This window comes from Podarcis vaucheri, assembly GCF_965113315.1.
Source record: "Podarcis vaucheri genome assembly, chromosome: 6".
NCBI classification, from domain to species: Eukaryota; Metazoa; Chordata; class Lepidosauria; order Squamata; family Lacertidae; genus Podarcis; species Podarcis vaucheri.
The window spans coordinates 78,612,571-78,638,980 of record NC_138764.1 but is presented as its reverse complement, the minus strand read 5'-3'; the positions used below and the strand labels follow the sequence as shown (position 1 = coordinate 78,638,980).

At 44.7% G+C, this 26,410-nt stretch overlaps 1 protein-coding gene across 1 annotated transcript in view; it reads right to left on the bottom strand.

Moving 5' to 3' along the window:
• MAP1LC3A (microtubule associated protein 1 light chain 3 alpha) overlaps positions 1-26,410 on the bottom strand; it is a 39,882-nt gene that overhangs the window by 6,538 nt on the left and 6,934 nt on the right. The window contains exon 2 of the mRNA XM_082226601.1: positions 8,982-9,037. Within this exon, the coding sequence (XP_082082727.1) occupies positions 8,982-9,037 (56 nt within the window). The remainder of the gene's footprint in view (positions 1-8,981; positions 9,038-26,410) is intronic.

The window sequence follows — 26,410 nt, the reverse complement described above, 5'->3', positions numbered from 1 at the left end:
CCCCAATTACTGATGTGTGGGAATGGTTTGGTTTGCTCGCTAGTTAGGAAAAGGAACTCTGCACATCCTCAGTAGCTCCGCTGCTTCACTAGATGACCCTCACGGTCCCTTCCAACTCTACGATTCTATAGATGCTCAAGGGCTGGGCCCCAAAACTGAAAACAGGTTCTGGGGCTGAGTTCCAGCTGAATGCTGATCCACCCTCATTCACTCCCCACTTTCAGTCCAGATTTTATTTTTATCTCTCCTTCTAGGAACAGAAGTGCTACTTCAGCAGAAAAACGTCTGAAGCCTTTTTTACAGATAATAAATGAAGTTATTGTGCAAATGCATGATTGTTTGCAAAAAAGGGGGGGAGGGTGTCCTAGTGTAAGAATTGGCCTTAAAAGATCGGGCCAAGGTCCATCTGGCCCAGACGTCCTTCTGAACCACTGCCAACCAGCTGCCTTTGGGAAGAGCCAAGAAGCAAGGCATTCAAATACATGTTCAGGGCACTGAATCACGTCTGTTCAATGTCTCCTTGCCATGCAGTTATTAAAAAGCATAGTGAATAATCGCCTTCAATCAGAGCCTTTTAGGATACAATGGATGTTGCCCCTCTGCCCCTTGCCAAGGGGCCTTCCAGATGGAAGCTTATTGTAGATTTGGTGTGGCTCATGCCTGCAAAAAATTTTTTTCCCCAGCATCCACACAATGATACCACTGTCAAAATGCCAACCCATACTTTTAAAGTATTTAATCCAGATTTTCCTTCCCTGCAGAAAATCTATTAAGTAAAAGCTACCCATTATATATCTGCGGTATGGAAGCTCATTGTTTTCTTCTGTCTCTCTCCCCCCCTCCATATATATATATATATATATATATATATATATATATATATATATTGGTAGCTCATTTGGGGGGGGGGGTGTATGTGTTGCCACTCTGATAGGTGGCCTCCACTGCCACAGCCCTACTTACATTTGCTCCCTGAGTGAGTACAACCCAGCCATTTTATTTCCAGCAGCCCAAAAGACACTAGAATGCCTAATTCCATCAACTGTTGCATAATGAGGGCATGTTTGAATTTCAATGACCTATTCTCTCAAGATCTCAACATGTGGGGGATAATTTTGGGGACTTTAATTATGGTATATAAACCAGGCTTTTATAACAACAACAACAACAACAACAACAACAACAACAACAACAACAACAACGTGCCTTTGCACAAGGCCTCTTTATCACTCTTGCACAAACCTTAACCAGGAAACTATCAGTTTTCAAACTTAATCCATTCTGGGAGTCCGTTCAACTCCCGAAACGGTTCAAAAACCAAGGCACAGCTTCCAATTGGCTGCAAGAGCTTTCTGCACTCAAGCGGACCCCATGTCGAACATTCGGCTTCCGAAAAACGTTTACAAACTGGAACGCTTACTTCCGGGTTTGCGGCATTTGGGAACCGATTTGTTCGGCAACTAAGCCGTTCGGGAACCAAGATGCCACTGTTTTGTGAAATGTGATAACTGAGGCTAGTAACATTTGCTTTTGCACTTGGGTGCACTATTTAGGATTTTCATTTTAAAGGTGTGCATGTACACAGAGAGATACAGAAACACCTGCGTGCATGTCCCCAGACTGCAAAGGGTAGTGAAGGATAGAGTGAGAGTGACGGAAGGGGTGGCACACATCTGCCTGCACAGATGGTGCTAAAGTGCCTAGCTACTGTCAACCTTCTGAGTTTAGGAAATCCTTATGTTCTACTATTAGACAAATGGAAGATGACAAGAGCACAGCATAAGCATTGCTGGCTTCAATAGCTTCCTCCCTGGATCCTCACCATTCATCTTCCTCTCTGCTAAAGTCCTTACCGGTGTCTAATAGCAACAGTAGGAGATAAGAGGCATCCTTTTAATTACCAATCCCACCCACCACCCTCACAGGAGGAAATCATTCCTACTGCAATGAGAGTAGGCAGAGGAGGAGCCCTTGCTGTTTCTGCTGCTGCTGTCTACAGCTTGGAGATTACAGTGACAGCTGATGACATTCAGAGATGTATGGCAAGACTCTGTTTCTGCACCCGTGGGCTGAGAGGCACCCAGGAGAAGTGAATGGGAGACTGCTTACTATAGCAAATGTGCTACTCGCTTAGCTCTAACAGCATCCTGGGTGCCCTAAGGGATACAGAGGTGACACAACTCCAGGCTTATTTATCTACAATCTAAGCAGTGCAGGCAGGACAAAAAATGAAGGATGGAGAGGACTTTGGTGGGGGAACAGAGAATAAGGAGATGTTGCTTTCTCTCTCAAAATTCTAGAGCCCAGGGTCATCCAATGAAACCGAGTAGAGGGAAAATCAAGACAGTCTATTAGGCTGAGGGCGGCATGATATTAAGGTAGGAAAGGGAGTTTTTTATATACAATGGTACCTTGGGTTACAGATGCTTCAGGGGGAAGCCCTCCGCCAGCCTCCAAACCAGGTCGGGAGACAGCGGGATGGTGCGCTGCGCCTCCCCGCTGTCCGAGTTTGCGGGGCTGGCGACGGGGAGAAGCAGGCTTCTCCCCCCCCCGCCAGCCTTCTAACAAAGTTGGGGGACAGCGGGATGGCGGCGTTCCGCCTCCCCGCTGTCCCCCGAGCTTGTGGGGCTGGCGGTGGGGCTCTCCTGAAGCCTGCATTCGCCCCATAGGACGCACACACATTTCCCCTTCATTTTTGGAGAGGAAAAGGTGCGTCCTATAGGGCGAAAAATACGGTAAGTTCTTAACCCGAGGTACCACAGTATATAGAGAATGCGGTTGTCTGCATTCTTAAGGAAGAGCATGGATTAAGACGGGAGTGGGGGAAAGGGAGACAATAAAGGAGGTATAGAGTCGGACAAGAAAGAATGTGAACCTTATTCAAAAGCTCCAGAAAAAAATAGTTTAGGGTCTCTGAGTCTTCATGCATGAAAACTTGAAACATGCTAACATCACAGTGCAGCAACAGAGCAGCACTGATGGCATGCACACACAGACTGAGTGTGCACCTATGGAAAGTTGTCAGTTGAAAGCAACCTTAGGAATAAGTGCAGAAAAAAGAAGAAGCTGAAGGTGAGAGAGAGAGAGAGAGAGAGAGAGAGAGAGAGAGAGAGAGAGAGAAGCAGAACTGAACAATGACACAGAAGTGTGGAGTGGCAAGCGATGGGCAATAGATAAGGATTATGCGTTCTGCTTTCAAACACATTCAGGTTAAGAGTATGGCATGACTGAGATGGCTAGGATGAAATTTCAGAGCCAGATAGAGATACTGTATTGAGCAGAGGAGGTGGGGGGAATGTCAGGAGCAGAAAGGTAAGTCTGGGAGTCATCTGCATAAAAATTTGTGGTCAAAGGAAATTATCTAATGTTTTCTCTCAAGCGGCACTTGAATCTCTTTCTTTGTGTGCTTCCCCATGTTTGCAAAGTAGATGAAGATCTTGACCGTGACCAGAACAGTGTTGTTGTTTTTTCTTCAAACTATGTTGCTTGGATCCCTAGGGTTCCCTGGAAAGTAACAGGGGGTTCCTCAAGGAAAATATCAGTAATGGCAGATACATCTTCTTGAAAGGCAGCTTGCCCACCACTGATTTTCCCTCTGCAATGTGCAGCTACAGAAAAATGCTGTACATGTTCTCAGCTGCATTTGTAGTTCTGGCAAGGGCGATGGCAAGACCCAACATGCCTTGCTAGCACCATGCATCAGATGAGTGTGTGCCCTAGAACACATACCCAAATCCTTTGCAGTGTGCATGAGATCCTTGGAAGACTCTAGAAACAGATCCCTCAAGATTGAAAGACTGCAAAACCGCTCAGCTAAAACACTGATTTGCAAAGGGCGCTCTTTTCCTTTTTTTAAAAAAAAATTCCATATTAACAAACAACACATTCTGCAGTAATAGGCATTCTTCACACCTTGCAACATTATTTTTCTAAATTATTTCCCCTTGCCCATATTCCATCTAATTTGAAGGTGGGAGGGACTGAAGGCTGTACACCTACAAAGCTCCAAAAATACTGTCCACAATGACTTTGAGCCACAGTTAGTTAGTTAGTTATTTGTTGGTTGGTGCTGCTGTGATCATTGCAATCTGTTGTCAAAGGCTGCCTTGTGTTGTAACTTCCCATAGGGCATTTGGAGAGAATGTGGCAGATAGCAGCCGTGACATTGATGGCATCCAGGACTGTGGGGAGGAATGCAGAGACGACAGCACTGCTGGCACTGGAGAGAGAACCATCACTCTATCCACAGCTAGTAACACCATGAGCTGCTCTTGTGTGATGCTGCTGGGAAAGAGCCATAGCTCAGTGGCAGAGCATCCTCATGAAGCGCATAGTTAAACTATGGAACTTGCTTCTTCAGGAGGCTGTAATGGCCACCAACTTGGATGGCTTTCAAAGAGGATTAGACAATTTCATGGAGGATGAGCCTATCAAAGAGGCTACTAGCCCTGATGGCTATGCTCTCCCTCCACACTTGGAGGCAGCAATGCTTCTGAATACCAATTGTTGGAAAAGTGTACTTGTGCTCAAGTCCTGCTTGTGAGTTTCGCACAAGCTCCTGGTTGGCCACTATGAGAACATAGTGAACATGCTGAACTGGATGAGCCCCTGGCCTGATTCAGCAGGCTCTTCTTATGTGGAAGGATCCAGTTTCAATTCCCAGCATCTCCAGGCAGGCCTGGCAAGCATCCAGTTCTGAATCTCTTAGAGAGCCACTGCCAGTCAGGCACTGACAATACTCAGCTAGATGTACCAACAGACTGAACTAAACAGCTTCCCATGTAGCTATGTAAACCAAACCAAACAGTTATTCAAGTATCAGCAGCAGAGAACAGATGGGTGTACATACAAGCACACCAGATATCATGCTTGTGGCATTTTAGAGTCCAATAGCTAAAGAGCTGTTGGCTAGGGAGCTGTGTACTTTGCAATACTGCATGAACACTATGCAAGTTACAGGATTTGGTACCAACCACAAAGTTCAGAATCTTAGCGTTGTAGGAATGCCTTTCCATTTTGCAGATATGTGGTCAATGCCTAGTGAAATCCAAGGAGCTATAGGGGATGCTCAATAAGATGCCTACTTGTCAGCACTGCTGATTGGATTTCAAAATCCTGCATAGCCTCCCTTCAGTTTCCTCACCAACCAGCAGCAGTGGAATTATGCAAAATATCATGAACCAACTCATTTTCCAAGTGGCGATCCTTATGTAGCCTAAACAGCACCACACATGCACAAGGAAGAATTACCAGGATGCCTGGATAATCAAGATTTATAGAGCTACAAATATAAAATGTTAAGGGGAGCAAATCTAAAGGAGTCCAAAATACTCCAGTGAGGACTGAGCATGCTGATAGTTGAGAAGATAAAGAACATATATTTTTTACAAAACTAGAGAGGAAGGGAATGGAGTATCCTGAGAGAGCGCATGGTTGGCTGCCTTGAACCCCAAAAGGAGCAATCCACATGCTGCAATGTTTTGCTGCTGGTCTCACTTGTAAGAAAATACAATGCAGACTGTGGGTTAATTTGCACAGATAGAAGAATGCAGCTCAGTAGCGGCAAATAATTAAGCTATGAAACTCATTCCTACAGGACGCAGTGATGGCCACCAAGTTGGTTGGCTTTAAAGGAGATTTAGACAGGTTCATGAAGGACAAGTCTATTAGCGGTTACTCGCCATGATACCTATATTCTACCTCCACTGTCAGTAGCAGTTGGCCTCTGAACACCAGTTGCCAGAAACTGCAGGAGGGAAGAGTGCTGTTTTTGCTCATGTACTGCTTGCAGACTTTCCACAGGCATCTGGTTGGCCACAGAGAGAACACGATGCTGGACTCGATTTGCCTTTGACTTGATCCAGCAGGGTTCTTCTAACTTTAAAAAGAGCTTGGCTTCCTCTAGCCAGGAGAACCTGTCCCCCTTCCTTCTCAAATCAAGCAGCTGACAGCAGAGATTATAAACAGGCAACCACTGTGTGGTCACAAGATTAGCACTGACCCAGCATGGACTCTCAAGGAGGAGAGGCTAGTGAGGGACAGGTGGAGAAGAAAGAAAGACGGACAAGGAGACAGCTGGGGGGAGCAGAACGATTCTGCCCAGTCATTGCAGGAGCAAAACAAGACAGGATTGATTTCCTCAAGCATGGCACCTGGCACTTAAGAGAATGTAACTTAGACATACAAAATTGTGCTGGGGCAGCTGCTAAAAATGGCAAAATTGTGATCGGTTGCCTCCTTTCTCCCCATAATGCATAGATTAAATTTGCCTGCTCTTGTGCCATTTTCATAGACAGGCAGCAATGGTTCCATTGACCTATGTGCAATTGCTACCCAGTGACAATGGCTAAGTATTTATGAAGGAAGTTAAGTTTCGCAGTATTTGGAGAATGGATGAGAGAACAGCGCAAGTCTAGAGCCAACCGTGTTATTTTTCAAGAACTCATATTTCAATGGAACAATATGCTCATAACAAAAGAGCTAGTATACATTTCTCTGAGCCACGGCAGAAGGAATCTGACATTGCTGGAGCTGTCAACAGAACAAAGCAGCAAAGCGGAGGCCTTGAATACTCATAAAAAGGAAATATAGTTCTTTTGAGAGCAATGACTCTCATGCCAATATATACCGTAACTCACAATCCAGTAATTCACCAACCAGCCATTCTGGCAGACTCCCTCTGTTCTTTCCCTACCTGCTAGCCATGCCTATTGCCCATGTGAACTGTTGCCCTGTTTCAACCCAAGGTTTGGCAAGTTTCAGTAGACAATTTGGGTATCCCTGCTGACTAAATTTTAGATCTTCTATCAGAATTTATTCCGTTGCTCTTGACACATTCTTCCTCAAGTTGTTGACTCAAACAAACCCATGCCCAACATGATGGAAATCTATAAGTAGTGGCAGAGGACGTTAGTGGCCCACAATTATTAAAAGCATTCACGGAACTCTGATTTAACAATGAGAATAGCTCCACACGGCAAGATTCTTCTGTGTTAAATTCTTCTGCCACTTCAGGCAAAAAATACGATTTGGGCACTCTCCCACTCTCCTCATGTTCATCCAAGAGCAAGAGAGCTGCTGCATTCAACCTTCAAGGGGGTGCTCAGCTGCAGCCCCCTCCTCTTCCTCTGCTCCATGCAAGTGAATGGAACAAGGAAGAAAGGGCTGCAACCCAGAGAATAGGGAGCTTCTAAGGAGGTCAAATACCCCTTCCCAGAGACCCTGCTCTTCCACGGGCCAACACTGCAAATGAGTTAATTGCAACAGGTTTCTTTGATTTCTCAGATTAAAAGATTAACTTCAGATTAATGTGGGGTGGGGAGTAAATGTGGGGTGGGGAGGTAGAGGAAACATAGGCTAACATCTTGATGGCAATATCTTTGTGCAGATGCAAATAAAGAAAAGGAAGCTTGCGCACCCATCCAGAAGCACTCATAGATATCCAGATGACAGTTTAGCCCGGACACTGAAGTCCAGTGCTAAGGGCCTTCTGGAGGTTCCTCACTGCAAGAAGTGAGATTATAGGGAACCAGGCAGAGGACCTTCTCAGTAGTGGCGTCTGCCCTGTGGAACGCCCTCCCATCAGATATCAAGGAAATAAACAATTATCTGACTTTTAGAAGACATCTGAAGGCAGCCCTATTTAGGGAAGTTTTAAATGTCTGTTGTTTTATTGTATTTTAAAGATTTTGTTGGAAGCCGCCCAGAGTGGTTGGGGAATTATTAATATTATTTAATTTACATTATTCTTTCAGTTGGGGACAAAAAAAAGAGGAGGAGGAATAAGTATATGATCACAACCAAAAAACAGTTCAGAGGCTAATTTCCTGGAAAGTCTCTCCCATGCAAAAATTACTGCTTTCTAGTTTAGACTCTCCAATTCGTCCTTTGATAAGGCTGGAGTACCAGGTACGCTTTTGCTTTGGCACAAGTGGAAGAGACTGCAGTAATGTTTGTGCCTTGAGGCAACTACCTCCCCAGAGAAACTTGAATTTCTCTTTGGCATTCACTTGATTATTTCAAGGTTAATGCCAGGAGGATAGAATCATGGATAGAATCAACCGAGGAGATAAATGTTTGATAATGTTGTAATTAGAATCCCGAGCCCAAAGAAGTGTTTGGGAAGGAAAGTTCAAAATAGGATGGGTTGGTGAGCAAAAGAGAGCCACAAACCATGTAGGAAGGAAACGGAGAATGCTCGGCCCTTGTAATTAAAAGGACTGCTGTTTCTTTTTGCTGCTCCCTTTGGTTAGGAAATAATAAATGTTGCCAGCAGCTGGCAGAGCTGGTCACTTACAAGGGCCTAGTTATATTTCCCAGAGATCCCTGGGAAGAGGGACTGACTATTAAACCACTCTGGCAATTGTAGCTCTGTGAGGGGAAGAAGAGTTTTCTAAGAACTCTCAGCACCCTTAAACTGCAGTTTGCATGATTCTTTGGAGGAAAGCAATGACAGATTGATGTGGTATAATACTGCTTTAAATGTATAGTGCAGATAAGGCCTAAACCAGGCAGCTGAGGCTCCCTGGAGTAAATAAGTCCTGTACCAGCAGTTTCAAGTTTATTGTCAATTTTCTTTTTGCTTTGTACTTACGTATTTCAGTTAAGATTGCTTCTTCTGCAACACTGAATTTATTGCATGTTTGCTAAATTGTTGGTTTCTGTCTTCTTTGAACTTATTGGCATGCCTTGTAAACAGCTTTCTCCCTCAACCTCCATCTCCACCTTCAACCTGCAGAGTGCATATCCTTGCCCTCAAATATTGGCTATAATTTTTATAAGGGGACAGCCCCATTTTATTATTTTCTGCTTTCAAGATGTTGAGTGTTAACAATACAGCGATTCCATCTCGGCCCATGTAAGAGGAAAATGAGCAACTTTAGCAGGCTGGCACTGAGAGCCAAAACCGAAGCATGGAACACAGGAACACAGAAGTTCAAACAAAAGCACACACACCACACAACCATCCGTTCTATACTCACTGGAATTTTGTTTGGATGCTGTTCTCGGATCTGCTGTACTTCTTTACAACGATCCGCTGTAAAAGGGGAAAAATAGCAGATTTAGCAATTTTGAAGACTTTTCCTGGCTATTTTTTTCAATAAAAAATTGGGGAGGGGGAGAAACCTTGCAAATGTTTACAAGCAGGATTATACAATTCATACCAAACTGGGACAGTGGTCAGAATGTAGCAGTTACAGCAATAAATAAGAATATTTGCTATTTATATAGCAATCCCCCCCCCATCTATGGGAAGTCTTGTATATCACTTGACATCCACCCACACCCAAAGTCGGGTACCATGCAGATTAGCTAGCTAGATAACACAAAGGATGCTTCCAGACAAGTACTTATTATGGAATTGGTGCTGCTCATGCACACGTTGTTGTTTATTTGCCACATCCACATGAGGCCATTGGCATCAAAATGCCACCCTGAATCTTCCATCCCTGCCCCATTTAATCCCAATTTCCCCCTTTCCATGGAAAATCAGAAAACCTGCTGCCAATGACTGGCTTGCAACATTAAGTCCTTGTCTGGAAACACCAAAGTACAGAGCTGCTACAGCAATGAGATGGTAATTTACACTGACCTACATGTAACTAAGCTGGACATTATCCACATTGTGAAAGGCTTATGCCAGCTCATCAGGAAAGCATTCAGGAAGGAAGCCAAACTTCTGATGTAAAAGGATGCCTTAGCCTACGCAGATTACAGTGGTACCTCGGGTTAAGAACTTAATTCGTTCTGGAGGTCCGTTCTTAACCTGAAACTGTTCTTAACCTGAGGTACCACTTTAGCTAATGGTGCCTCCTGCTGCCGCCGCCGCCCAATTTCTGTTCTCATCCTGAAGCAAAGTTCTTAACCCGAGGTACTATTTCTGGGTTAGTGGAGTCTGTAACCTGAAGCGTCTGTAACCTGAGGTACCACTGTATTATTTACAGGATGTCTATGCTACTTCTCTGTCACTCAGCGCCCTCAAAGCAGCTTACAAAACACACTCTCCATCTCCTTATAACTAGGACAATCAGGAAGACTACTTTATACATTTGCTTTTTAAGCCATATCCATGAAGTCTCAGTAATACATCTACAAACATGTGGATGGGACATGCATTTGAAAACAAGCAGATCATACACCTGCCCTCATCACAAATAGCTGTAGCTCTCTGCTGAGTACACACTGCGGCAAATCCAGGTTTGTCCCTATAGAACACGTGAAACAGCCCACATAAATTAGTAGACACAAAAAATGCAGAATGAAACACTCTATGTCAGGCATCCCCAAACTCGGCCCTCCAGCTGTTTTGGGACTACAATTCCCATCATCCCTGGCCACTGGTCCTGTTAGCTAGGGATGATGGGAGTTGTAGTCCCAAAACAGCTGGAAGGCCGAGTTTTGGGATGCTTGCTCTACGCACATTCATTAGGAGGGAAAGAAAAGTCTTCTTAGTTCCGTTCAGGCATGGTTTCCACATTGTTACAGAGATTTCACTGCTCATGTCTCCTGATGCCAGATATATTTCCGATACAGTGGTACCTCTGGTTACATACGCTTCAGGTTACAGACTCCGCTAACCCAGAAATATTACCTCGAGTTAAGAACTTTGCTTCAGGATAAGAACAGAAATCGTGCTCCGGCGACGCGGCAGCAGCAGCAGGAGGCCTCATAAGCTAAAGTGTTGCTTCAGGTTAAGAACAGTTTCAGGTTAAGAACGGACCTCCAGAACGAATTAAGTAGTTAACCCGAGATACCACTGTAAACTGAAGTAGTAGTGATTGGAGACAGAGGGGGAGACACAAGAGGAAATAAATTCCACTCCCACCCTGCCTCAAGCCCAACTGCTGCTTCATCCCAATAGAATAGGGGTGGAAAACCTGTGGCCCTACAGTTGCTGTTGGATGACAATGACCATCAGTCACAGTCATAATGTCCAAGAGATGATGGGAGGTCCAGCATAACTTTTGGGGGGACCACAGGTTCCCCATCCTTGTCACAGAATCTCAGTGGACTGCAGATTAGAGAAAGGGTGGAAAGTTTGAGTACAAAAAAAAGAAAGGAGTACACTAGCCTGTACACTAGCACAATGTGTATTTCAGAGGGTTGAAAAAAATATTATTTTTCACAATGAGCAATAGATATAGGACACAATATAAATTTTAACCTCTGGGGAAAACTCTGGAAAAAGTGACTTGAAGTTTACAACATGTTATTTTATGAAGGAGAACTACTTGAAAATGGGTCACAAATGGTATTTAACTCCAAGTTGACAGCTGAAAACACTGACAACACTAAGATAAATTCAACAGTGTAAATAAGTTTTGATGGATGCAATAATGAAATACTGATTGGTATAGTTTTTGTAAAATATGCAGGGATTTATCATATGTAAAATGAACCATGGAAAGAGAAGAAGGGAAGTCGCTGATACCTTAAGGATGTTAAATGAGTATTTTAAATTGTAAAACAGAAGATTCAATAAAAATATATTTAAAAAAGGAAATAATAATTATTTTAACAAGTGTTTGAAGTGCTTCCAATGGTCCATAAAACAAGTACCGTATTTTTCGCACCATAACACTCACTTTTTTCCTCCTAGAAAGTAAGGGGAAATGTCTGTGCGTGTTATGGAGGAAATGCCTACGGGTGGCATGCCTACAGATTTTCCTCCTCTAAAAATTACGTGCGTGTTACGGTCGGGTGTGTGTTATAGAGCGAAAAATACGGTATATAAAATTAAGGCCAGTATGATGATGATGATTATTATCATCATCATCATCCCTGTATAACAGATGGGAGGCTGAGAACAGAGACAAGTCCAAGACCATCAGGTGATTTTATGATGACCCAAAATAACCCAAGCTAGGGAGTTCCAGCACCCAACTGGTACCCTTAACTACCACAGTAGCTCACATACACCTATAGTTCTGCGCATTAGCTGCAACCCTCTTGCTCATGGTGCATTTCCAATATCTAAGAGAAGTTGTCTCCTTCAGGCTTGGGACTTAGAATATAGTTAAGCCAGCCTTTTTCATGCAAACTCAGCATGACATGTTATTCTGTGGTGACACAAGAATTTAAATGAGATAGAACTGGAAGGGTCCGTCCAATGTATCTGTGAGAAATGAGCCAGCCCAAGTGTACAGCTCAGCACTACTGCACCATCAAAGATCATTCAAATTTAGTATAATCTATATGTCACCCATTTGTGCACTACAAATGCATATGCTGTCAGCTGCTCACAGTATGTCGCGGGTGAACCAGACACACGCACACACACCAGTAATTTATATGCATGAATATTTTTCATATAAAAGCATTGAAGTGAGGATAGAAATAATAGAGCCAGTAAAGCCCAAAAGCACTTTTGAATCCACTGAGATTACAGGGATTGAAGAAATGTGCAAATATTTCTAGTTTCAACATACCAACACCCCCCCCCCCAATAAGCAGACCATTTCTCTGCATTCACCCTCATGGTTCCATCACAGCTAATGGCTACCCAGCACCTGATACAAGTGAAGATGAGAGTTGACTGTTCTGTGTCAGATCCACTGTGGAAAAGTCAGCCAAGCTAAAATTGCCAACAAGCACCCAGATCACTGGGAGGAGGGGGAGGGAAGCAATCTGCAAGCCATTATCCTACAGATCAAGCAAGTTTAAACTGGAATGAGGAATAAAAGGGAGGAATTTAGTACAGAGAGGCATTAAATCTATTGCCATCTTCAGAACACATTTTTTTATATATAGGAAGAAACTGAAAGGCAAAGGACTATGAAAAACTGATAAGAAGAAGAGGAGTTTGGATTTGATATCCTGCTTTATCACTACCCGAAGGAGCCTCAAAGCGGCTAACATTCTCCTTTCCCTTTCTCCCCCACAACAAACACTTTGTGAGGTGAGTGGGGCTGAGAGACTTCAAAGAAGTGTGACTGGCCCAAGGTCACCCAGCAGCTGCCTGTGGAGGAGCAGAAACATGAACCCGGTTCCCCAGATTACGAGACTACCGCTCTTAACCACTATACCACTAAGAGAAAGCACACTACATGAATAGCTACCCAAGGGAGCTGCATCCAGGGCTGGCTCCAGATTTGAGGGGATCCTTGGTAGATTGATCCATTTCCTATTTTGGTGGGTTTTCCTGGCTGTGGGAGCTGCAGGTGGCCATCTATGTTTCCCACAATCCCCTGGCGCCATCAAGGGCACTATGGGAAGTTGAGTATGGCTTGTATCCAATGGAGCACTAAGTAAGCATCCCATCAGTGCAAGTATTCATGCTTGCACAGAAATATGGATACTCCCTCTTTACCAAAGTGTTAGAAGCCATAGTCTTCAAACATCCAGAGCATCTCCATTAAATAAGAAAGGAAGTGATAGCCAGGACAGAAGGACTGGGAGAAAAGGAGTAGGAGTCCTTTCTTGAACATTTGAGACCAACATTCTACATCTCTGCTTGGAATGGACCAGGAGTCAACATGGATAACTAATACTGTATAACCTCTCTCTTAAGGAACATTCCAAAGCTAAAATACTCCTCTCAGCTCCTTGGAGGAAGACGGGGATACAAGTGGTACCAATAGATGCTCTATCAAAAGACAGCTACTCTATTTATTGGTAGCAGCAGAAGGGAGTTTAGGTCAAATAGAAGATGTGTGTGAGGCATGTATGGTCCTAGTTTCAGTTATGTTGAACGCTTGCAATTAATTTCAGTGGAAAGAACAATCAAGTGAATGTGGGTGGCAATCCTGGCTCCAGTGCATGATCAGTAGCGCTGATATGGCTGGATAAGCAGGGTCTTCTCCTCCCTCTTTGCTCCATGCACATCCCTACAGAAGCTGTGCACTTGGTGGAAGAAGGTGACCTCCCCAGAATGAAAAATGCTACACCAGCAACATTATGTTTATAAGCTGCACTGCCTTACAGTAACTTCTGCCTCAACTGGGAAGTGAGGGATGTTACACATGACAAAACAAAACAGTAAAAATAAAATTAAAATTCTTCCACTTAGTTACAAAAGTAGCTGGAGGTGATTTTGTATTGGTAAACAGGAATCCACCAGGAGTAAACGAAGCCTGCCACTAGTATAATATCCCATCAGTCACTGTTGAAAATGGGATGCTGGACTTGATGGTTGCACAAAGATAAATCCAAAAGAAAGAACAAGACTAAAATCAAATTATCACACACAAACTATCTCAGGTAACCTCCAGCCCCAGCAGAGCTGACAGTAAGCAGAGAGGTCAGACCTTTGTTTGCAAGGGGATTTCATTATTAGCAGCAAGGTAGATAAGAACACTAACTCTGTGCAATATCTGTTATCATTCCACTTGCTGTCAAGCAGGAACAGCAAGTTCTTGGGGAAACAGGGCACAAGGTTGCCTCACTGCAATCAACAAACCAAGGCAATGTTATTGAGGGGGTCTTGCAAGTGTTTTCTAAACTTGCAAAGAATCTAATTAATCAACCATGTCCTCAAATGGGTAACCTTAATAAGGGGGCACACAAAGCAGATCCTAGCCTTTTAGTTGGCTAGGTTTATTTATATTTCTGCAGGCTCGTCACTTCTGTGGGTTTACAAGAGTAGGACCATCCAGATATTGTGGAACTTCAATTTCCTATATACTGTATTTTTCGCTCTATAGGACGCACTTTTCCCCTTCAAAAATGAAGGGGAAATGTGTGTGCGTCCTATGGAGCGAAGACGCCATAGCCCCGCGACCCTCTCCCGGCTGGAGAGGTGACGCGCGGCTATGGCAGGAACCTCTACAGCCCCGTGTCACCTCTCCAGCCGGGAGAGCGCACGTGCGGGGCTAAAGCAGCCCCCCGCGACCCTCTCCCGGCTGGAGAGGTGACGCACGGCTTTAAAGGCTCCTGCCATAGCCGCGCGTCACCTCTCCAGCACTCGCGGGACTAAAGCAGCCCCCCGCGACCCTCTCCCGGCTGGAGAGGTGACCCGCGGCTATGGCAGGAGCCTCTCCGCTGCCCCTTTCCTCTGCTCCCTGACCTGCTCTTTGGGGCTGGTGGTGGGCTTCCCCCTGCCAGCCCCAAAGAGCAGGTCGAAAGGAACCTGAAGCCTGGAGAGCGAGAGGGGTCAGTGCACACCGACCCCTCTCGCTCTCCAGGCTTCCAAGGTAGCCGCCTGAATGCACCTTAAACGGCACCTTGTTTTAGAGCGGGAAAACAAGAGGGGGAAAGTTCTCCCCCTCTCTGTGCAGCGCCTCCTGCCGTTTCACTGAAGGGGCGCTGGGCAGAGAGGGGGAGATTTTTTTTTTCTTGTTCTCCCCCCTCTAAAACAAAGTGCGTCCTATTGTCCGGTGCGTCCGATGGTGCAAAAAATACGGTAACCAATGGTTATATAATCCAGCAACATATGGAGGGCCACAAACACTTGTTTGCAAGGTTACTGTAAGGATTACTCTCTAGCCACCAACCTCCCAGAAACCTATATAAGGAGGATTCTCCCCTAACTATCACAAACAATTTTTCCTTTCCCACTTGGCTCCCTTCCACAACATACCAGAAACAGGAAGTATTCTTTGTTGGTGTCCCTTGCTGTATTCTTGTCAGTGCAATCCAGTGGTATAATAATAATAATAATAATAATAAATTTTATTTATATCCCGCCCTCCCCAGCCGAAGCCGGGCTCAGGGCGGCTAACAACAATAAAACAGTACAAAGGTACAACATAAACAACATTCTAAAATCATTCATTATAAAAATTAATTAATTCAAGCCACTAGCAACCATTGGGCCAGAGCTCTGCGAAGATTGCCGAGGGAGGGAGTCAGGCTGTGCCCTGGCCAAAGGCCTGGTGGAACAGCTCTGTCTTGCAGGCCCTGCGGAAGGATGTCAAGTCCCGCAGGGCCCTGGTCTCTTGTGACAGAGTGTTCCACCAGATCGGAGCCACAGCCGAAAAAGCCCTGGCTCTAGTTGAGGCCAGCCTAACTTCTCTGTGGCCTGGGACCTTCAAGATGTTTTTATTTGAAGACCGTAGGTTTCTCTGTGGGGCATACCAGGAGAGGCGGTCCCGTAGGTACGAGGGACCTAGGCCATATAGGGCTTTAAAGGTTAAAACCAGCACCTTAAACCTGATCCTGTACTCCACCGGGAGCCAGTGCAGCTGGTATAGCACCGGGTGAATGTGATCTCGCAGCGAAGACCTCGTAAGGAGTCTCCTCGTAAGGAGTATGCCTGAGCCTCTCCTTTTCCAACCCCATTTTGGATAGCAGGGAAGCAGGGAGCAGCTGCTGGTCTTTCCCCACCCAACTCTCACTTTTAGCAATGGCTCACTGCTAAATTATCACAGCAAGGCAGTGTCACAGAAATGAGAGGGTTGGTAAGCTGCATAGGGTCATTAGTTCTATGCTGCTGCTTCTACAGAGTAAAATTCTACATCCCAATCTCCTTATGTGAATGAATAGAGGTCCAGCATGCTGCAATCAGAGAGCAATGATGAACCTAGAGAGCTCCTCCTGGAGTGGTTGATGCATCCTGGAGGAAAAATGCTATCTGAACACCAAAAGAAAATGGTAAGCAAGACTTTGAGTGTGAAGCAAAACAGACCCTTCCACTAAGTGAAACCCAAGGAGCACTGCTTTGCTGCAGACAAAAGCACCAAGCACTGCTTGGCTAACCATCAGAATCTGTCCCTGTTCATCCAGTTTTGGTTTTCATATGCAGGCACATATGCACAAAAAAGCAGGACAGAAAAGTACTTCTAAACTGAAGCATCTTGTCGGCCCAAGAGGCAGAACTGGGACAAAATATTTGGAGACATAACACAAATGGAAAACACCAGGCCCAGCAACATCTATCCACCCTCCCACCCGCCAGCACCCAATCTAAAAGTCTTTTGTGGCTTGAAAACTGTCACCCAAACTTTCAACTGTAAGTTGGTCCACATAAATTCATTATTGCAACTTGCTAAGTTTGTAGAGCTCGGAAAGGGATTTGCGAATCATTGACTGCAAACACTGGCAAGAAATCTGCTCCTTGGGGCTATCATTTCATTTGCCCTGTGCTTTATCATTGGATAATTTCCAGAGGGGTATTCATGTAAGTCTGCTGCAACAAAGACAAAGATGACTCTTGTGGCACAGTCAGGGTTAACACGTTTATTGTGGTAGCAGATGGCAAACACACCTGATTAAGTAGACAGGGCTTAGCCCATGAAAGCTTATGCCATAATAAATTTGTTAGTCTTGATAGAGGTGCCACAACTCTGAGTTGTTATTGTTGGATAGTTACACCCACTACATGTTAATCTTTTAAATGGGTGCCAATGCACCAAGCCAAATTACCTCTGAGTTCGAGTACATCAAACCTGCCAGTTCCATCACCAGCCAGAACCTCCCCACTTCTGTTAATACATTACACGTCACATTGCAATCAAGCAAGTCAGGACATTTCATAAGTGGCTGGCGTTTTCTCAAAACAGGTCAGCCATAAGTTAGGCAGCTTCAGCTTCATTGTAGCCCCAGTAATGGTAGAGAGAGGTTTGGTCCCAATAAGGGGAAACGGATAAATATTAAAACACAAGCCTGACAGATGGATATTTTTGCACAGAGGCTGTTAATTACACACGCTACAAAGAGATTTATGTCACAATCCTGGAGAGTCGTGTACTGTATTATAATTGTACCAGAAGCACAAACAAAAGCCAATCAGGCCTAGCTGATTAAGTACTTGCAGTTCTGTCCTATGCGCTTTCTGGGAAGGAGCCCTGATCAAGGACAGTTTAAAGACCTTGATTTCATGGTCACTGATGGAGGGACAACCAACCCCTGGTCACATGTTCAGGGGAGAAGAGAAGCTGGAGTGTCAACAGCACAGTCAAACTCAGAGTCTCTCTTTCTTTCCAAGACAAATAATAATGGAAATAGCAGGAGGCTGTTTATATCTGATGTTAACAGTTCCAGTGAGAACACAGTGACCTGTGAATAAACCCAAGATAATAAGGGGATGCGTCTAGGACATCTTAGAAGCACAAGTTCCCATCGATAATCTCCGAAACCTGATTGCTTAAGTCCTAAAGCCAAAAGATGAAGAAGAGAGAGAGAGAGTGGCAATGTACAAGAAAACAAAATCCACAAGGAGTCCTGTGCAGATATTTGATAGTGTAAACAACTGAACTTGTGAAGAGTGCCTTGGGAGACACCTGCTCATTAACGGTTCCTCATCATCCTGGGAAAATGATAAACAAAACTGGGGGAGTGGGGGGTTGATTTTGAGGAAGGATAACTGTAATGAGTGTTTTTCTCACACTCTGTGACATCTGGTGGGGAGAAACCTCTTGGCTTTCCCACCATCCAACAGGCTGGTGGCCACTCCATAATGTTCTTTCAGGGGTGGCTGGCTAGAACCACTTACCAAATTCAGTCGCAGATCTGGGGAAACTGGTCCTTTTACATGAGCCGCCAAGACCACTCTCTTTAGGCAAAGCTCTTAAAAGGAAGATGTTGCTTTAATGCCATCCCTCTGATTTAATTTGTATTGACAATGTTTTGTTGTGATGGCTGCTAATTTTTATGAAGGCATTTTATGGGATGGGGTTTGGGGCTAAATGACATCTCAGGGGTCCCAGTGAGAAGATTTTGGAAAAGATTTAGGATTAAAAGGTGCAGAGAGTATATAGGAAACCAGTTGGGCCATGTTTGGGCCTTTGCCTGGTCATGATGCAAGTTTAACAAAACTATTATTGGTCTGGAGGGATCTGGAAAGATGACACATCGGGATTCCCCTCCCCTCCTCAAAACGATGGAATGTGTTCATGCAGTTCTCTGCGAATGGAAAGGACAAGGCACACAGCTTGTACTTTGGAACAGCGAATCAGAAAGCAAAACCAGAGGTCTGAGATTTTTTTGGGGGGAGGGGATCTGTGGGGAGTGCTAAGCTATGATCCACCTGTACTCAGCTTGTTAAATAAACACAAATATTACAAAACACCTAAGACCATTCCTAGTGCTGTACCCCTGAAACCTCATAGCTTGGAGGACTGGGCTAAGCACACAACTATATTCTTCTTTGCTTGTTAACACATTTTGAGAACAATAAGTAGGGTATAATTTTTTTGCCAAGAAACAAATAAAGTAGCCGTTTTCTTGGATGTTAATGAAAGGCACTTGCGCTTTGAGTTCCTTACTGCTATAGGAAAGAGAAGACCAAGTAATTCTGGAAAAGCCACCAATGACATACAGTGGTACCTCTGGTTACGGATTTAATTCGTTCCGGAGGTCCATTCTCAACCTGAAACCTTTCTTAACCTGAGGTAACACTTTAGCTAATGGGGCCTCCTGCTGCCCCGCCGCACGATTTCTGTCTCATCCTGAGGCAAAGTTCTTAACCTGAGGTACTACTTCCAGGTTAGCGGAGTCTGTAACCCGAAGTGTTTGTAACCCAATTTGTTTGTAACCCAAGGTACCACTGTACTTCTCTTGCAGCTTGTGACTTGGGGTCACTTCCACACCATGTTTAGTGCATATGACCTCCCCCAAATAATAATAGGAACAATAATTTACCCCTTGCAGAACTACAATTCCCAGCATTCTTAACATACTACGTTTCCCAGGATTCTTTGGAAGAAGCTATGTGCTTTAAATATATGGCATGGATGCAACTCAAGAAATGGGGAGAAGGGTATCAACAGCTTATAGCCATGGCAATATGAAGCTTGGTGAGAGAATAAGCAAGCAATGTTCCAGTGACACCACTGAATGACCGTAACTCTAAAACTATCCAGTAACCAGCTGAATCCTCTCTTACCACTACAAGTTTATTTCCCTCCTTCTTTTCAGAGTGGAAATATTACAGGTAGATAGTTTAAGAGGGTGTATTACCTGCCCACTCCCAAAAGTCTTCAAACAAAAGCTCTCTGCAGCATAAAATTATTATCAGTTGTTACTGCTGCTTTTAAAAAGTTCTCTTCTTGAAGATCAAGTGTCCCAATGTTAGAGAAGAATGAAGAGGATACTTATGCCTGATCAGAGCCTTTAGGTTGTCATTTTTCAAAATTAACCTCTCTAGCCCCAGTCGTAAGGTTTAACAGACACTTTTGAACGCGGCATTAAGAGGGAGGAGGTGTCTCTCATACATGCATGCAATCTGTTTATGGGAGAACAACAGTTTTGTTGAATGAGGACCTTTTGATCGGGGCCGTAGCATTGTTAAAGCTCTTAAATGTATGGAAGAATAGGTCCTGCAAAGGAAGAATAAGCTTGGCTTTTGCAAAGGGAAGCTTGGCATGACTCACCCTATTAGAGTTATTCGAAGTATGGAGTTGGAACAGGGCCGATGGGCACATTCAGAAACCCAAGAAACAATTGTGGGCCCTCACCCACCACACGCACCCCTCAATGCAAGGAAGTGTTTTAGCTTTCCCCAAACCTAAAGAGGGGAGGGAGCGATATTTCTGGACAGCACAGCCTACAGGGAACCCACCCTTGCTTACTGAAGTCTCCAAAAGAGCAACAGGTTTAGAAAAAAAGCCTTCTCTTGGAGCCAAAAGACTTCTTTTCAGCCTAACTGCAATTGCGGGGGGGGGGGGGGGGGCTCTTTTTGTGGGATGGGTGGGATTGCTGCTAGAAAGAAAGAATTAACCCTTCCCCAGTGGTGACTCCAAAATTTCCAACACGCAGCAACTAGCCTTCTATTGGCTACAACAGATGGCTTTTTTCAACCCTAATTTCAGCAAAGGAAGGGGCAGGATGAAGGGTCCTCACAATGGGGGGGGGGGCAGCCAGGAATGCTTTGGTAGGTTAATTCCATGCACTGGGCTGTTGAACCCTGTCAAGAAAATGGTGCCATCACTTGCGCCTTGGGGTAAAAACTGGTCTCTGGAAGAGACGCTACTTCCTAACAATTGGAATGATCTCAGCAAGTTGAGACACCTGTGTTATCTGGACATGTTATGCTTTAAGGCCAGAGGGCATGCTATCTGGGAACTAGTTTCAGCTATGAGAAAACACATACACCGAAGTGCTAGAAGATTCTAGCTTTTAAGACTTCTGGTTGGCTCACGGGGTTCCCCTGAGTTTTTATACATTTGCATTTTCCTCTGGCTCCTGTTTTCTGTCACCTGTTACAGCCTTTAAGATCAATACTCAATGGGATGGAAAGAGTTAGGATCAGTTAACTTTTGTCATTATATTCTGGTTCGTAATTCCCAACCACTCTTTCCAATCAGATTCTGGAACTATAACTTTTATGGGCCTTTTGATTATCTCAAATGCTGCTCGTTAATGCTGCTCTCTTTTCTTTTAGTTTTTAAAACGAAATCTACATCATTTAAATCTGGCATTCTGTCTCTCTGGGGAACTGAATCCAGTTCCTAACTTCTTGTTTACTTGCTTTTATCATCATTTTAACCAGTCCTTCACCTTTAGGTTCCAGGGACAGTCACATTAAAACTCAATGTTAAAAACAGTTTAAAACAACATGCTGTGTGAGTTGGCAGCCTAAGGCTCAGGAAGCAGAAAGCCCTGTTCATACTTGCTTCTTTGGAATCTTAGGGATAGCTGGTAAAGTATGGGCCCAGGCAGGTTGGACAAAAAGAGTGTTCTGGTGTATTATATAATACTTGGACTTAATTATTGGAATCTTGTCCCTATTTTCAACTCAAAGCATCTCACAGTATTAACAAAGTGCACTAAATACATTTAGAATAGCTATAACTCTGAATAGCAAAGAGTAGAAGATAAACAACTCAGAAGGGATATTGCTGCCACACCCTGCTTTTGTTTCCCCCAAAGTCATCTGGTTGGCCATTGTGTGAAATAAGGTGCTGGACCAGTGGCGTAGCGTGGGTTCTCAGCACCCGGGGCAAGGCAAGTAATTTGCGCCCCCTAACCCGTGGATTTTAGCACTCGAGTCTCTTCCGCGCCCCCCCCAGATGTTGCGCCAGGTGCGGCAGGCCCCCCTGCACCCCCCACGCTACGCCACTGCTCCCACCACAAGTCTTCAGGACAGCCATCCGAAAGCTGGCGCGGGGAGAAGGTCTCTCCGCGCCACCGCCAGCCTTCGGAGGAGGTCCGAGGACACTGGGGAAGACGCGCTGCATCACCCCAGGGTATCTCGGAAGCCCTCGAGGCAGCGACGCTTCCACCCCCTGGAAACAGCAGGAAGGGAGAGCGCTCTTGTGCCCCGGTCCTGCTTTGAGTGCTTCTCATTGACGCGTCTGCTTGGCCACTCACTCTACATGGACCCTTGTGGCCTTGATCCAGTAGCCGGGTCCTTCTTTGGAAAGAGCGAGTGCCTCCTAAGCACGTGCAGAGCGCCTCCCTCCGCCCCCGCCACGCGGAGCTCAGCCTGCACGTGGGCAGGCCCTTTGCATCACGTGCGCTTGGCGCGCTGCTCTCTCCAGCTTCCTCCCGGCCGGGCCAGCGGCTCCACCTCTTTTCCTTTGCCTCTTTGAGCCGCTTAATTCCCAGCAAGCAATTAGCAGGCTCGCTCCACCTCCTCCTCCTCCCGGCTTTGCTGCTGCTGCTGCGCGGCTCTTTTCCTCCACCGACGGCGCGCTGCGCCTTGGAGAGGTTCCCGCTTCCTCGAGGGGGGCCGGCCAAACGCGCCCACCCAAATGTTGCGCCCGGTGCGGCCGGCACCCCTGGCACCCCCCACGCTACGCCACTGTGCTGGACTAGATGGACCCTGGGTCTGATCCAGTCAAGCTCCTCTTCAGGTAAGACAGGTGAGCTAACAGTGGCCTTCAGACCCCTTTCAGGTGGCCCTTAAAGCTAATATCAAGTGGAGAGCAAGGAAGGTGAAATTGAGAAAATGGGGTGGAAGAGTGAGGGAGAAGAAAGTAATGGAACAGGAATGAGAACCCATCCACCTTTGGTTTCACAGCTACCACTGTAGATCTGCAATTCCTGATAGATCAATCACCTCTAAGGAAATGCAGACCTAGACAGAAAAAAAGGTTGTCCACCCTGGCCAAGAACTTTTACTGTATATTAGGATCAAATGAGTTGAAGAAGAAATTGTTGTTAAGAAGAGAGAGAGACAGAGAGACCTAGATTTCTGGCCAAATATTTTGTAGACGAGTGCCACTTTGATATAAAGCAACAACTGCCCTCCATTATCCAGCAACTCTGCTAGAACTTAAGTTTTGAAAGTGTTTCAGAGCGCCACAGATTTCACTGAATGTTTTCTTTTAGAAAAATATTTACTTAACCTACAATGCTCGGCACAGCTGTGTGTGCAGAAGTCCTATTGCAACCAGATTGCATGCCAGTGGTTATGTGCCAGATCACAATCTTATACTGGAAGAAAGGAACTCAAGAGAAAGAAATATATACAGTCAAGCTTCTACAAGGATTATGAGGATAATTTATTTTGGCCGTTAAAAATTATCGTTAAACCTACTGAAACTCTTATTCAACAACTGGCTACAAACATTACTATTTAGAGGTCCCAGTTCAGAACTTTAACCTAGCTATGAATTCACTGGATGGTCTTAAGCAAGTCATGATCTAGCCACCTCGGCTTGTAATTATATACCCATTTATCAGGGAGTAAGCCCCATTTGACTCAATGGAACTTAATTATGAGGAGAAACGTGTAAGACTGCACTGCCCAGTGTCCCATTTATTTATCTGCAAATTTATAATTTGCCCTTTCTTAAAATATAAAAAGGTAGCTTACAATGTATAAAACAAAGTATTTTGTTTGGGAAATGCACTACATAAATAATAAACCTTGTTTAGTATTACTTTGATAAGTTCTGGACATACAGCATCATGGAATTGTGTATCCTGGGGAGGAATTGTTGTCAGAAATATACCGTATATGAAAGGCGTCATTGTGCCATGGCCACATCTAAGCAATAAAGTTAGAATGCAGCAAGGCAGGAGTGGACAATTAAAAGAGGCAAGGCTAGGACTGGCATGATCAACATTCCAACTCAGGCCTCATATTCCTGTAACAATAGCCCAATTTCAACTTGCAACATGTGGGTTGTATTTTAAGAGTTGGCTCATGCCTTGAACTAGAGTTGTTATTTATACATTATATGACAACATGCTTCTACTATATATTTGGGAAAGTTCTTTGTTTGTCCACTATGCATTTGGGCCTCTTAAAAAACGGCTGAACTAAAATCTGCAGGAATGCTCCTGGGATCAAAGAACAGGTTTGCAGTGAACAAACAGGGGACAGTTGAAAAGAGTAGCATGGCCTGAATGTGAGTAAACCCACTTATACATACTTACAGAACAATCTTGTATGTGTCTACTCATAAGTACCGGTAAGTCCCCATCAAATTCAATGACACGGTGTATACAGGTTTGTAGCCTTTCATTATAGTGCAATGAAAGATGGATATTTTAATTGGGGGAGGGGGGCTAAGCAATGGCTTCCTACTTCCAGCTACAAAAGTGTTTGAACTGAAAACAGATGCCTTTCTTAAAATAGTTGTAGGGCGAACACAGCAATTTGTTTTCATTTTGGACATGATGCACCCAGAGTTTTAGTATTGTTTTTGCATTTTTAACTGTTTTTAATTAACTTTTGCCTTGAGACAGTATTTTACAAGGAGATGAATAAATTAACTGATGATGATGACATTTTACTGCTTGCTTCTGCCTTATCTACATGTAACTACTCATCCTCTTAAGTTTCCATCAAGTTTGGTTCAGCTTTTCCCCATCAGGTTGTCACTACAAGGGAGCAACTCGGTCAACAACCTTGGAGACTCTTATCCCAGAAGGCAAAGACAAATAAACACGATCAAGGCTTTTCAAAGCATGAAAACAAAGAAAACCTAGAACTACATCCAAAAATCAGTCATAAAAGAAAAGAAAAGAAAGTGGAAAAATACATCTAAACAGAAGCACCTGAAGTTTTTCAAAAGGGAAAGACTCTGGCCCCTCACAGAGCTACAACTTCCATAATTCCCAGGGAAAAGAAGAATAAAAAAATTCCCTCCAGTAGCACCTTAAAGACCAACTAAGTTAGTTCTTGGTATGAGCTTTCGTGTGCATGCACACTTCTTCAGATACACTGAAACAGAAGTTGCCAGATCCTTCTATATAGTGAGAAGGTAGGGAGGGGTATTACTCAGAAGGGTGGTGGGAATGGGAGATTGGCAGGTAGCTGAGAAGGATCTGTCAACTTCTGTTTCAGTGTATCTGAAGAAGTGTGCATGCACACGAAAGCTCATACCAAGAACTAACTTAGTTGGTCTTTAAGGTGCTACTGGAAGGAATTTTTTTATTTTGACTATGGCAGACCAACACGGCTACCTATCTGTAAAGGGAAAAGAAGAGTCACTGTTAAACTACTCTGGAAGTTTTAGCTCCGTGAGGGGACTGGGCGTCCCCTAACAACTCTCAGCACCCTTAAACTACATTTCCCAGGATTCTTAGAGGGAAGCCATGGCTGCTTTAAATAGTACAGGTGGGGCCTATGAAAACAGTATACAGGATACAAGGAGGTCTTGTAAAAATTCAGGAGATTCTCCCTAGGAACTCCTCCGAAAAGGGCAGCAGCTTCAAACACTTTGTAAACAGATGTTCTTGTGACGACTGTTTGCCTTGCAGGCCCAGCCCACGACTGTAAACTTTGCAAGGCCTGAAAGGGCAGAGAAGCCAGAAGAGCACTTGACCCTGAGGCATTTTCCTTAACACACTCTCTGCTGTGCTTCTTAATCCCATCCTGGAGGAGGCAGAGAAGGAAAACAGGACTACTTTTTTTTTTTTTTACTTTCTCCATAGAAGCAACAACATCTTTGGCTCAATGCAGATGGCTGGCTGGCTGACAACATCCCCCCTCTACCCTTTCTTCCCAGAAAGTATTTAGCAAACCAGTCAGCTGAGAGAGCCAAAAGGGCATGTGGAAAATAAGCTGAAAGGAACACGAAACAGTCAGTCGCAGCTGCCTTGCCTGACCTCGCCATTCCAGCCCCCTGTGCCTCCTAGGCTATTTTAATCCTGTTTGCTTTCAAATGGGATGGCTGGGATTGGGAGAGGGGGGTGGGAAGGAAGGAGAGAAGAGGGCATCTGGAAAGAAGCCAAGCTCTCTGCTTTCCTCCTACTTGGCCCACCCCCTGGCATCTAAAGCAGCTGTCCCCCCCCCCAAGCTTACAGCAGGCGGTTGGGAGGTAGAAGGCAAACTTCATCCATTGCCCTTTGCCAGCCAGGACGTCAGCAGCTCTAGATAGGTGATGGCATATACATTGCAGCAGTCAAATACCTGGTAGTCAGAAAAGCCTCGTGATATTTTTGTTTTTGTTACACCCTTCTCGACAGGGGCGGGCGGTTGGGCAAAGGGCGGGTGAGTAAGCGGGTTTGTGAGGACAACAAGCAGCTCAAGAGGTATTCAAGTCTCCGGCATGTGGGAGAGTCAGCTACAGCGTTATGAAAAACACAGCAGTGCAACATGTGATGGTGTCGTTTCCACAGTGGCTTTTAAGGCGTC